Here is a 13,395-nt window from a genome sequence, read left to right as displayed (position 1 = left end):
TCTTAATAATATTACCTTGGATAATGTTCATTTATAGCAGACTCTGAGTTTTCATGGTATAAATATATATTTTTTATATTTTACAATAAAATGTAATTTATTATCTTAATTAGTGTTGAACACCAATATTCGAATAGCGAATTTTTCTTGCGAATATCGGCACTTTGATAATTTGCGAATATTTTGAATATTCTATTTTCTACATATTCGACAATTCTACTAAGCCAACCCAATAGGAAAGTTGCTTCTTAATGCCCTTACACAATATGATTAATGCGCATATTTAATTGCCAATTTTTTGCATAAGATAAACTATATTAAAGAATATTTTAATTCAGTACTGACTAAGATATTTTAGTCTTCTCACATTGGCCCACAAGCAAAAAGACCATTACTTGTGGACCAATGCGAGAAGGATAAAATATCTTAGTCAGTACGGAATTAGAATATTCTTCATTATTTAATATAGTTTATCTTATGCGAAAAATGCACATGCGCACACAAATATTTCAATGACGATTTTTCGCTATTGAATAGCATTGTACGAATATAACAAAGTCTCGAATTAGCGAATATATCACAAATATTTAGCAAAATATTTGTGAAATATAGCGATTTCGAATATGGCACCTGCCGCTCATCACTAGTTTACTGTAAAAAATACAGCATTGATACAATTTAGTATGTCAGCCGGTTATAAACTGTAACGGTCTTCTTATACGAGCACACATAATGCACCGTAAGGGGACTGATCTACAAAAAGGGTACTTTCACACTAGCGTTAGAGGATTCTGGCAGGCAGTTCCATTGCTGGAACTGCCTGCCAGATCCGGAAATCCATGTGCAAATAAATAGCATGTGTTTCCGCATGCAGATCCGTCTGACAAATGCATTGAAATACCGGATCCGTCTCTCCAGTGTCATCCGGGAAAATGGATCCGGTATTTATTTTTTTCACATTTTTAAAGGTCTGCACATGCGCAGACCGGGAAACCGGATCCCTTTTTCCGGAACACTTGGTACCGGATTCGGCATTAATACATTTTAATGGAAATTTATGCCGGATCTGGCATTCTAGCAAGTGTTCCGGAATTTTGGCCGGAGAAAATACTGCAGCAATTGCTGCGATATTTTCTCTGGTTAAATACCGTAAGAGGGACTGAACTGAAGACATCCTGATGCATACTGAATGGAATGCTTTCTATTCAGAATGCATTAGTATAAAACTGAAGCGTTTTTTTTTTTTCCAGTATTGAGCCTCTATGACGGAACTCAATACCGGAAAACTTTAACACTAGTGTGAAAGTACCATAACACTATCGCTACATGCAGCAATCATTATACAGTATGGAGATGAACAATCGTTAACATGATTACTTGTCCCCATATGGTTACTGATCATCATGTACTACTGACAGTAGAGGGACATGTACTACTGACAGACGAGTCAGTCCATTCACATGTCCGCAATTTCGTTCAACGGAATTGCGGACTCATTTATTTCTATGGGGCAGCACGATGTGCTGCCCAGATACGGAATTGCGGACCCGCACTTCCGGGTCCGCAATTCCGTTCCCCCCAAAAAAAGAACATGTCATATTCTTGCCTGCAATTGCGGACAAGAATAGGCATATTCTATTAGTGCCGGCAATGTGTGGTCCGCAAAATGCGGAACGCACATTGCCGTTGTCCGTGTTTTACAGATCCACGGATCTGTAGATCCACAAAAGACACACGGATGTGTGAATGGACCCTTACTACGCTTGCACAAATGATCTGATCACCTGACAGGCAAGAATTTGTTCGCTTTTAAGGTGATCAGTGGCAATAATCAGGAGCGAGCATCATTCCTGATCATCAGCTCGTGTGAAAGTGCTAAAGTAAAAATTAAAATAACATTTAAAGTTAAAATAAATAAAATAAAGTCACATTTTTTATAAAAATGGGTAACATTTTTAAAAAGTATAATATTTTGAAAAATGCTCAGAATGGTGTACAATAATAAAGAACTAATGCTCACCTTAACCCTGGGTTCACACCTGAGCGTTTTACAGCGCGTTCAAACGCGCTGTAAAACGCTTAAGACATGAAAAACTATGGGAAGGGTTCACACCTGGGCGTTTTACAGCGCGTACGAACGCGCTGTAAAACGCCCGACGCTCAAACAAGTACTTGAGCTTCTTTGGTGCGTTTTGACGCGCGTTTGTGGCCATAGGACACTGCAGTCAATGACACAAACGCGCGTCAAACGCGCGTTTACTATTACAAAAAACGCGCATAAAAACGCGCGACAAAAACGCGCGTAAAACGCGCGTTTGAGGAACGCTCAGGTGTGAACCCAGGGTAAGGGCTCATGCACAAGCCCGTTGATCGGCTGTTCCATGCATTGGGAACCGCAATTTGTGGATTTCACAGACTGATCCGGACCCATTCAACTTGAATAGTTCCGTGGTCTGTCCACACCGCAATAAAGTAGTGCATGCACGGACCGAAACCATACAGAAGCACTTCATAGTGCTTCCATAGGGTTCAGTACCTCCATTCAAGTGAATGAGTCCACATCCGTGACGTGGGGTGCAGAGGGCTGGCGCCCGCATATTGCGGATCTGCTGTTTGCAGGCAGCAATATGGGCACGGCCGGGCAACAGCTGTGTGCATGAGCCCTAATCCTTATTCACAGCGTTTGGTCAGTGATTTCCATCACTGAGTGTGAGCCAAAATCGGGAGTGGAGTCTACACAGAGATAAAATATAATGGAAAGATTTTACCTGTTCTGTGTTTAGAGCCGCACCTGGTTTTGGCTCACAATCCATGATGGAAATCACTGACTAAACACTGACATGTGAATGAGGCATAAGGCATTAGTGTTTCCCTTCCACTCCTATTCTGACACTTCCTGGTCTACACCTGTCTCTATATTTCCTGGTTCCTCTGTAATAGTCTTCTCAAACAAGTGGTCTTTTGGAGAGGTTTCACTGCATTAAAGTCATGACAATATTTTTGTGTCGTTTTCTCATTATAGCTCCTCTGTACTCCCACTATTTGGAGGGTAGCGATTCTTATCCTGTTGATCATTTTCTTTCTAATATCTTTCATTGTTGAGGTAAGATGACCAATTGTTATAAAAATGTTACATTTCCAATAATGTAAGATTCTGGAATAAGAAGTTAGAAGATGATTACTGTATTTTTCACACTATAAGATGCACACAAACGTTTCCGTGTCCGTTCTGTTTTTTTTTGTGGATAGGATGCGGACCCATTCATATTAATGAGTCTGCAAAAAATGTGCTGTCCGCATCAGTATGTCTGTTCCGTAGCCCCGCAAAAAAAATAGAACATGTCCTATTCTTGTCCATTTTTAGGCATTGTTACAATGAGTCCGCCCCAAAAAAAACGGATGGCATATGGATGTCATCCGTTTTTATTGCGGTTCCGCAATTTGCGGACCGCAAAACACATACGGTCTTGTGCATGTAGCCTTAGACAACAGAAAGTTAGAAAAAAGATGTTCTACTTATTATACCTTTCCTGGTGGTTTAATGAAGTGGAGAGGTCAAGGTCAGTAACCATGGGGTGTAGAGTAAAGTGGGTTAATACTTTAGGCCAGCACCTATTAACCTTAGGGCCCATTCACACAAACATATTTTCTGACCACATCGATTCCGCAATTTTGCAGATCAGATACGGAACCATTCATTTCAATGGGACCACAAAAGATGTGGACAGCACATGGTGTGCTGTCGGCATGCACACTTCTGTGGATGACCCCGTAAAAAGATAGAACATGTCCTATTCTTGTATTTGCCAACAATAATATACATTTTTATCATGGAGAAGGAGGATCCGCAAAAAGTAGAATGCACACAGCCGATATCTGTATTTTGTGGATCCACATAAATGGATATGATTGTGTGTATGAGCCCTTAGTGTTATACTGCTAACCCTTGTAACTAGTGTTGAGCGAATTGAAGTTAACAAAATGGAATTAAATCTGAATTACAGGGAAAAAAATTGATTTGCCAGAAATCCAAATTTCTTGGTGCTTCTTTGTAAAGAATCAATTTTTCCTGAGAGGACAATGTGGCCATCTTGATTAAAGAAAAAATGTGCAATTCTTGTGCATGCTGATGTGTTAATTCACCACTTCATTACTCTGGGCGTGGTGACATCATCACGTCAGTACGTAGGAGAATTGATGCATTTTTTTCAATCAAAATGGCAGTGACAGTCTCTCCGCGATCAGATGGATGAGGTGAGTATGTATTTTTTAGTTTTAACCCCTGATAGGCTTAATGTGACCCTTAGATGCTGTGACCAACATTGAATGCCGTATCTGAGGGGTTAATTGATGGGGCAGCATGATCGCCGTTCCCTATCATTGCACCTGCTCCATACAATGGAATGCGATATGTTATGAAGTCATACTTATCTAATCAAATTTCTCTTGGAAGTTTGGCGAAGCAGCCAAATCGAATTTTTGAAAACTTCACTAGGGATGAGCGAACCTAAGGATGTTCGGATTCCCCCGAACTTCAGGTCAAAGTTCGTGTTTGGGACCCGAACTTGACCCGAACTCGAACCCGAACCCCATTGAAGACTATGGGACCTGAAATTTGGTGCACTAAAATGGCTGTAAAATTGTCATAGTAAGGGCTAGAGGGCTGCAAAAGGAAGCAAAATGGGGGTACAAGCAGAACAGTTCCTGGTAACCTGCAAACAAATGTGGATAGGGAAATGACTTAAAATAACATAGAATAGAAAAAAATATAAAAATAATAATATTAAACTAGGAGGCGGAGGTCAAAGGAGAAGTAGTAGGTTGAGGAGGTGTCACCGCCAGATATCTGAGAAGCTCTGACAGACGTTCTTCAGAACCTCTTGCTTGAGGTTCTTTTGTTTTGTCATCTCGTTTCCCTCTCTCAGCTGTCATCTAGTTGTACTGATTGCTTCCCTTTAAATCCCCTCCCACACTGCATCACTTTGCGGTTTATACAACTTCCTGGATTGTGTGCATGCTGGATGCTGCAACTGATGCTTCTACAGATAGGTTTGTTCCTTTATTTGTGTTTTCCCGTTTGCTTGATCCTAGGTGACCCTGACTCCCTCCGTATTAAGTGTAGGGAGCTGCTGGTCGTGTCCCCTCACAATTATAGGGTGTTCAGGTGTCATACAGTCGAGGCACGAGGGCATGCAATTATCTATCATAGAGATCTTTGCATGGGCTGAGAAGTCAGGGAGGGAGCTAGGGCTTTTACAGGGCTCACCCTTATGTTCCTTAGTTTGGGATCAAGTCAGTCGGATCTTCATTTGTTGTCTTCTAGTTTTCTGCAACACCATCCGTGACAGGAGGAGGTGAACGTGGCAGTGTAGGTGGAAGCGGCGGTGGAGGAGGAGGAGATAGCCAACACTGTTTTTGATTTATTTTATATTTTTTCCTTTATTTTATTTTTTAATAATTGTTTTTTTTAAATATATTTGGGAAGACCCCAAAACATTGGGAAATAGAAAAGAGAATGCAAAGAGAAAGTGCGCTGGAGTATAACAATGGCTGGGTGTGGCAGGTATACTTGTCTACTCAGCACAAGGTACAGACAAGTCCTCTGGGATCCATGCCTCGTTCATTTTAATGAACGTAAGCTTGTCCACGTTGGCTGTGGACAGGCGGCTGTGCTTATCTGTGATTACCCTCCCTGCGGGACAGCGACAGACGGAATCTGCATGCTGCTGAAAAAGGCTTTCATGTGACTGAGCTCCCTGTGCTCCAGCAGTAAGCGCTTCCATCTGTATTGAGCTGAAGCAGAGGGCGCCAGCACATGCCCGGGTATGCATGCCGGGTGCTGACGCATGCCCTGGTTGCTGCCACATCCTCTGATTGCGGGGTGGCAGGTGCCACTGTCACTCTAGAAGGGGAGGAAGAGGCCGAGACCGCAGCAGAAGAGGGAGCAAGAGAAGACTGAGATCTTTTGTGGTTTTTCAGGTGTGTACTCCACTGCAGCTTGTGCTTTGCATTTAGATACCTGGTCATGCAGGTGGTGCTCAGGTTTAGAACATTTATGCCTCGTTTCAGGCATTGATTACACAGCGTGCAAACCACTTGCTTCTTGTCGTCGGCACATTGTCTGAAGAAGTGGCAAGCTAGGGAACTCCTTGGAGCTGGCTTTGGTGTGCTCAGTCCCTCGGTGCAATAGGCAGAAGCAGGCATACTGACTAGAGAACGACCACTCTGCTTTTTCACCCTTCTCCCTTTTTTGCTGTGAGGCTGCCGTTGTGTGTCCTAAGACCTCATCATCCTCCACATCATTTATATTTTTGTGCCAGAGGTATACAGTGGAGGAAAAATTTATAGCTTTGCTTTCTCCTCATTGCTCTCTGCAACTCTGTAAAGGGCCGACACCTTCAGATTTATACTTTTTACCATTTATATAATTGAAGAGCATTTTATGGTTAGTTTTGCTCTCTTTGGTAATTAATCTCTCAGTCTCTAGTTTGGCTGCTTTTATTCGTTTTTTACATATTCTATTTTTTTCCTTATAGTTTTTCGGTGCTTCCTCGCCACCCTCCTGTTTTAGTGATTTAAATGCTTTTTTTTGTCATTTATTGCTTTCTTTACAGTTCTATTTATCCACATTGGTTTATTCTTGTTCCTTAACCTTTTATTCTTATAAGGTACAGTATGTACCTCTCACAATTGGATTTTAGGATGCTTTTAAAAATATCCCATTTTGTGGCTGTATTTTTATTTTTGAGGACTTTGTCCCAGTTAGTTGACTAAATTTTGATTTTTTAAAGTTTGGTATTTTTGTTCCTCCCTGAAGAAACACTCTTTTGAATGATAATTGGAAGGTTATTACTTTATGGTCACTATTTCCCAGGTGTCCCCCAACCTGCACATCTCTTGTTCTGTCAGGTCTATTGGTTAATACTAAGTCCAGTATGGCCGTCCCTCTAGTTGGGTCCTGAAACAGTTGGGAGAGGTAATTGTCTTTGGTTATTCCCAAGAACCGGTTTCCTTTATGAGATATACAAGTTTCAGTTTCCCAGTCTATATCTGGGTAGTTGAAGTCCCCCATAATAACCACCTCATTATGATTTGCCGCCTCGTCTATCTCGTTTAGTAATAGATTTTCTGTGGACTCTGGTATATTAGGTGGTTTATAGTAAACTCCTATTAGTAATTTATTGTTGTTTTTAGCTCCATGTATCTCTACCCACACTGACTCCACATGTTCATGTCCCTCACTTATATCTTCGCGGAGTGTGGGCTTTAGACCAGACTTTACATAAAGGCAGACCCCTCCCCCTCTCCGGTTTTGACGATCCTTTCTAAACAGACTGTAACCTTGTACATTAACCGCCCAATCATAGCTATCATCCAGCCATGTCTCAGTTATTCCCACTATGTCATAGTTCTCCTCACACATCACTAATTCCAGTTCACCAATTTTATTAGTCAGACTTCTGGCATTAGTATACATACATTTGAGAGGTTTATGTATATTTTTTACCCTACACCTTTCCTTCTGAACTGTTCTAGTCCCTCCATTTATTCCTCCCCCAGTCCCATTACCTTGCCGTCCTATAATGTAATTACCCTCCCCCTGTCCCTAGTTTAAACACTCCAACCTTCTAGCCATCTTTTCCCCCAACACAGCTGCCCCTTCCCCATCGAGGTGCAGCCTATCCCTACAATAGAGCCTGTAGCCAAGAGAGACACCTGCCCAGTTCTCCAGGAACCCAAACCCCTTCTTCCTACATCAGTTCTTGAGCCACTTGTTAACCTCCCTAATCTCCCACTGCCTTTCTTGTGTGGCTCGTGGTACCGATAGTATTTCGGAAAATACTACCTTTGAGGTCCTTGCCCTAAGCTTTTGACCTAAATCCCTAAAATAATTTTTAAGGACGCTCCATCTGCCTCTAACTTTGTCATTGGTTCCGATATGGACCATGACTGCTGGATTTTCTCCAGCCCCTCCCAGTAATCTGTCAACACCATCCACGATTTGTCGAACTCGAGCACCAGGAAGACAACACACCGTTTGACGATCCCGGTCTTTGTGACAGATTGCCCTATCTGTACCACCAATAATTGAGTCTCCCACTACCAGCACCTGTCTGGCCTGCCCTGCTCTCCTGGTCCCCTGCTTACTGGAGCTGACATTCCCCTGACTAACAGAGGAAGGTCTTATGTGTCCTTTAGCTAAACTCTCTGTAATATACTCTCTCTCATGACCAGTCTTTCAGGTACAGAAAGGTTATACAACCTAGATTTTGTCAACTTAGCTCCGGGAATAAGGTTGATTGGACAATCATATTCCCGATGCGGAGGTAAATCCTGTCATCCACTCTTTGAAAACCCATCAGAAAAATCAGATATAAAAGAGGGTAATGTCTTAGTAGATAAAACAGAAAAAGATGTATTCAGACAATTGTCAATGCAATAATCACCCCAATCCAGAATCTGTCTAGCTTGCCAATCGATGGTTGGATTGTGCTTGTTTAACTATGGTAAACCCATAACCACCGGTGCAGGGAGACCCTCCAACACAAAACACAAGATAAATTTTTGATGAAAGTCACCCACTCTTAATCTGATATAATGAACTACTTGAGATAAACACTTCTAAGCTAGAAGTGCAGAATCAATAGCAAAAATGGAAATGTTCTAATGCACTCGGTGACAACCCGTACATATGGACGAACTGAGCATCAATCAGGTTCACCCCAGCCCCGCTGTCGATAAACATCTCAATCCCCACAGTTTTTGACTCTAGCGCCACCTCAGCAGTCAGGAGAATGTCGGGTAGGGAGCGAGACAAGTGTGCAGACCCACAGCTCTTTCATTGATCCAGCAAAGTTCTATATGAGCACTGCTGGACCACCCTGACTGCGGACTATGAGATGCTGGTATCTTATATTCCAAAAGATACAGTATGTTGTTGAAAAGGCACATAGTCATTAAGTTCAACTCAGAGTCAGCTGTGTGTAACACAGTACGGAGGGTGTAAAGGGACTTACGTCCTTCATACAATTTAGTGCATTATCTGCCAACAGTCTAATGTATACTGAGAGCTTCCAAATTTTCCCTAATATCATATTTCCACCCTGTCCTCCTGTTCTCCCAGGAGATAAGCCATCAACAGTATTGTCTTGTGGCAGCTTTCTCTTTTCTTCCCACTGAATACACATCACATTTAGCCACACCATATGTGTAAGGGGAAATGGGAAGGAGTCGGGAGTGAAAGCAGTTGGCTGAACAATTTTATGGCTGACAGCTATAGCATGTGTATGGGGGGAATTACTTTGTCACAAACTGTATTCCATTGTATGTAGTGGGCGCAATGACGGGGAATGGAGATCAATCCACCCCCGGCATTGAACCCCTCAGTTGCCGCGTTTATCGATAATCAAGGAATCTCATGTTAAAATGGAGGCCTTTCAGGAATTAATCAGGGTTAAAAAAATGCATACTCACCTTATTCATTTTCTCATGGACATACCGTCACAGCCATCTTGATTGAAGCAACCAAGCAAAATCTCTTCAATTAGGATGGCTGACAACCACTTCACAGGTTATTTTTTTGTTGCCATTTCAGTAAAAATTGATTTGTTACCAAGACGCGCAAGGAGATTTGGCTTTGCCATTTGTAGATATTCCCATGCTGGTAATCCTCCATATCTCAATGCCATTTTTGTCTCTTAGTTTCTTCTGTGTTTGTGCAGTGTTTGTGTAGTGTCCCACTAGGTAAATGTGGGTACTACACAAGGGTCAATTGGGCCATGTTGTTCCCCTCCTTCTGTGGGACAGAGTCACTGTGGTTTATATAATGTTTTTATGTGTATTATTCCTGTTATCTGTGTATCAGGCCTGTTAGGGTGTAGTTCCTCCTCCTAGACAGTAGAGGGAGCTAGGGTACCCCTAGTATAAATAGTCAAGTCCTGTTCAGGGAAAGGTGTGTAGAGTCAGAAGTCAGTGTGGACTTTAGCTACGTAGCAGCTGAAGTGGAGATTCTGACATGAAGCTAGGTAGCCCAGGCTCCTAGCTTGCCACCTGACAAAAGTACAGTGCAGAGCCAAGTTTATTTCCATCCAAACAGAGAACTGAAGGGCAGAAGGATATTTCTACAGCAAGGAGACATATATCAGAGGAAGGTTTCTCTACCCAAGGATACAGCCAGCAATAGAGCATATGGGCCTTGGAGTAAGCAAGACAGGATCTGAGGAAAAGTGCAGCCTGATCTGTAAGTGTTTTTGCCCTCTGAGTATCTTGCAAAGACCTTGCCTGCCATTATTGTAAAGCCTGCCTGTATCCAACCTTTTTACACGTGGAACTGAACAAAGACTGTAAATAGTTGAACTGTTTCAGTAAAGGAAGTTCTGGTTCCCTGCAACTTGTGTTCCTCAATTATTCCTACAATAAATTGGTGTGTCACCGTTACCGTCACTGGCGTCACAAACTCAAAGGGATCTTGCAGCCGGCACATTAAACCTGCAACAACCAGGGCACCTCACCTCCCACCCGGCCTGGTCCCTATACATAGAGAGTGCCACAGAGGATCCTTGTGCCAGCCTCTCCATTACTGCTGTACACCTGCCCAGGGTATATAAAAGACTGTGAGTACCATAACCACCCTCGGTTAGTAACTACCCCTGTGACCTCACCCTGCAGGGCTGCGTACTGCATTTGTCCAAGTGTATCTTCACTCATTCTTTCAGAGTTGTAAAGTTGCCTGCAGATAAGGTGGTAGTGATTTGTGTCTCTGTTCCTGAGATCTTCTCTTTGCAGCTTTCAATTTCTTCCTGTAAGAATTCTATATTTAGAAGTATTAGATCCAGGAAATATTTGTTAGAAATCTGTTCAAATCTCGCTCTGTGTGTTTTCTGGAAAGAGGGCTGGGTGTAGTCGTGATCTAAGGTGTAAAATGTAATGTCTTTTATTGTTTTTCTGACCTCACCTTTCACCTCTGTAATGTCAACTGAGGGGGTTGGCCGGTACACTTTGATGTCACTATCAGGGTATTTAAACCCCTGCACTGTTGGTGTATGCATGCTTGAAAAAGGCTCTAACCGCCAAAATGTTGCATCTGGAATAAATCTTCACTCAAGGATGTGCTGTCTCCATCCGATTTTTCTACTTTTGTCAATCATTTGTTTCCTGTGGGGGAACTTACCACTCCCCTGGAGACGTGTGCCCATTGCTCACCAAACCAGGTGTGCTTTTTTCATCTCCTTCCCCAGTCAGTCACTGGTCCCAGCAATCTCTGCAGCCAAAACAATACCTCTCATCTCCAGCCTGGGGAACAGGACAGAGCAGTAGCACTGGATCTGAGGGCGCTCAGGAAAGTAGGGAAAGGGCAGGGTAATTATTATAACAGGCTCCCACCACTTTTCTAGAGTAAAAAAAAAAAAAAAAAATCAGAAAACACCTTTAACTTTTTAAAAAAAATCAATTCCAAGTTTTTTTTTACGATTCTATATATCTTATTGCCACCATATATGTTCAGCCTTATGTATTCTACTTGAAAGGGTACTGACATGTCAGATATTTATGGTATGTCATTCGGGTGTATAATAAATGCAGGTGCCAACTATTTCTAGAACAGGTTTCTCCCATCCTACTTTACCCCATCTCACTATTTGCCACATCCAGGCTGAAAGAGGTGTGCTGATTTACACCCTTGCCTGAGCTCACAGTGCTATGCTGTTTCCACATCTGTGCTAAGCTATTTACATAACTCCCATTCACTTCTAAGGTATTTACAGAAAAAGCATAGCACAGCGAGCTTGGGTATTTAGGTAAATATAGGCACCTCTAACAGCCTGGATGCTGTGTCCAGTTAGATAGGGTGAAGCTTGGATGAGGAGACCCCTGTTCTAGAGATAGGTGGAAGTCTCAGAAGTAGGACCTGCATCTATCAAACATGTCTTGCAAATTCTGATTGATACCCCTCTAATAGCAAACTCTCCTTGGCTCTTTAATAGTGTTGAGCGAATTGAAGTATCAAAAGTGGACTTCGATCTGAGTTTCAGAGAAAATTCGATTCACAGCAAAGCTGAATTTTCTTGTTCTTCATGGTAACAAATCAATTTTGCCTGAAATCTCGGTAAAAAAAAAATCTTACCTCATCTATTTGAGCGTGAAGAGGCTGCTGCGGCCATCCGGATTAAAGATCCTGTGCATCTCGAGTGAGGTGACGTATGACATCATCACGCACCACGCTAAATTTTGCATGAGATCTTTAATGAAGATGGCCGTGGCGGCCTCTTTATTTTAACCCCTGAAAGCCCTATTTTTTTCAATCTCAGATGCCACGATCAGCGATGAACGCTGCATCTGAGGGGTTCAATGATGGGGTCAGCACAATCGCCATTCCCTGTCACCTCACCCTCTACTTACAAAGAAATGTGCTTTGTGATGAAGTAATTTGTCACAAAGTGAGTTTCTTTGTGAAAATGGCGAACCAGCCTAACCAAAGTTTTGCAAATGGGATCGCTACTCATTGCAGATATTTTCATCCTATATACGTTTTCACCAAATCAATTATCACTTTATATTTATTCTATGTTTTTTCTTGTTTTTTCTTTGAGGAATTGGTTATTGAAAATAGACGACTTTGGCTGTTTCTAAAAAGAACCTTCAGGTACCAGTCTCATAGCAAGTACAGAGAATTATACAGAGCTCTTCAGAAGGACCCCAGCTGGCCTCCTGTCAGTGTAACAAAATACGCTAATGTGCTGGATGAAGAACATAAGGACGCTTTCTATACTAACCCATGCTACAAGTCTGATGAAAAGGAATAAGTGGATAATGAATGAAATGTAAACTGGAATATAGAAAATTATGGATATTTGTCATAACGTACAGTATAAAAGCCATGACTGTGACACTGCACATACATGTCCTTTGAAGATACTTTTAGCTGACGCAGACGGAGACATTTGCTATGCTTATGGCTTCCGGCGACAGTTGTTCATATATTTCTATGCTTTTCCAACTGATAAACTGAAAAAAAAAACCTAAGATTTCTTGTGTGCAAAAAATACAACATTATTGTCTTTAACCTTTTCCACCCCAGGCCAGTTTTCACCTTCCTGCCCAGGCCATTTTTTGCAAATCTGACATGTGTCACTTTACGGTATGTGGTAATAATTTTGGAACACTTTTACTTATCCAAGCCATTCTGAGATTGTTTTCTAGTGACACATTGTAGTTCATGACAGTCATAAATTTGAGTCAATATAGTTCACCTTTATTTATGAAAAAATCCCAAATTTACCCAAAATTTAGAAAAATTTGCATGTTTTCTAAATGTCAATTTATCTGCTTTTAAAACAGAAAGCTATACCTCATAAAATATTTTTTATTACTTAACATTCCCCATATGTCTACTTTATG

At 41.7% G+C, this 13,395-nt stretch overlaps 1 protein-coding gene across 1 annotated transcript in view; it reads left to right on the top strand.

Moving 5' to 3' along the window:
• Positions 1–13,178, top strand: part of LOC122934071 (probable cation-transporting ATPase 13A4) — a 197,091-nt gene extending 183,913 nt beyond the window's left edge. The window contains exons 29-30 of the mRNA XM_044289220.1: positions 3,023–3,103; positions 12,588–13,178. Of these exons, the coding sequence (XP_044145155.1) occupies positions 3,023–3,103; positions 12,588–12,800 (294 nt within the window). The 3' untranslated portion in view covers positions 12,801–13,178. The remainder of the gene's footprint in view (positions 1–3,022; positions 3,104–12,587) is intronic.
• Positions 13,179–13,395: the final 217 nt, after the last annotated feature.

Source organism: Bufo gargarizans, chromosome 4, assembly GCF_014858855.1.
Source record: "Bufo gargarizans isolate SCDJY-AF-19 chromosome 4, ASM1485885v1, whole genome shotgun sequence".
Classification (NCBI taxonomy): domain Eukaryota; kingdom Metazoa; phylum Chordata; class Amphibia; order Anura; family Bufonidae; genus Bufo; species Bufo gargarizans.
Note: the sequence above shows the minus strand (reverse complement) of the source record. Positions and strands in the feature narration are given on the sequence as shown.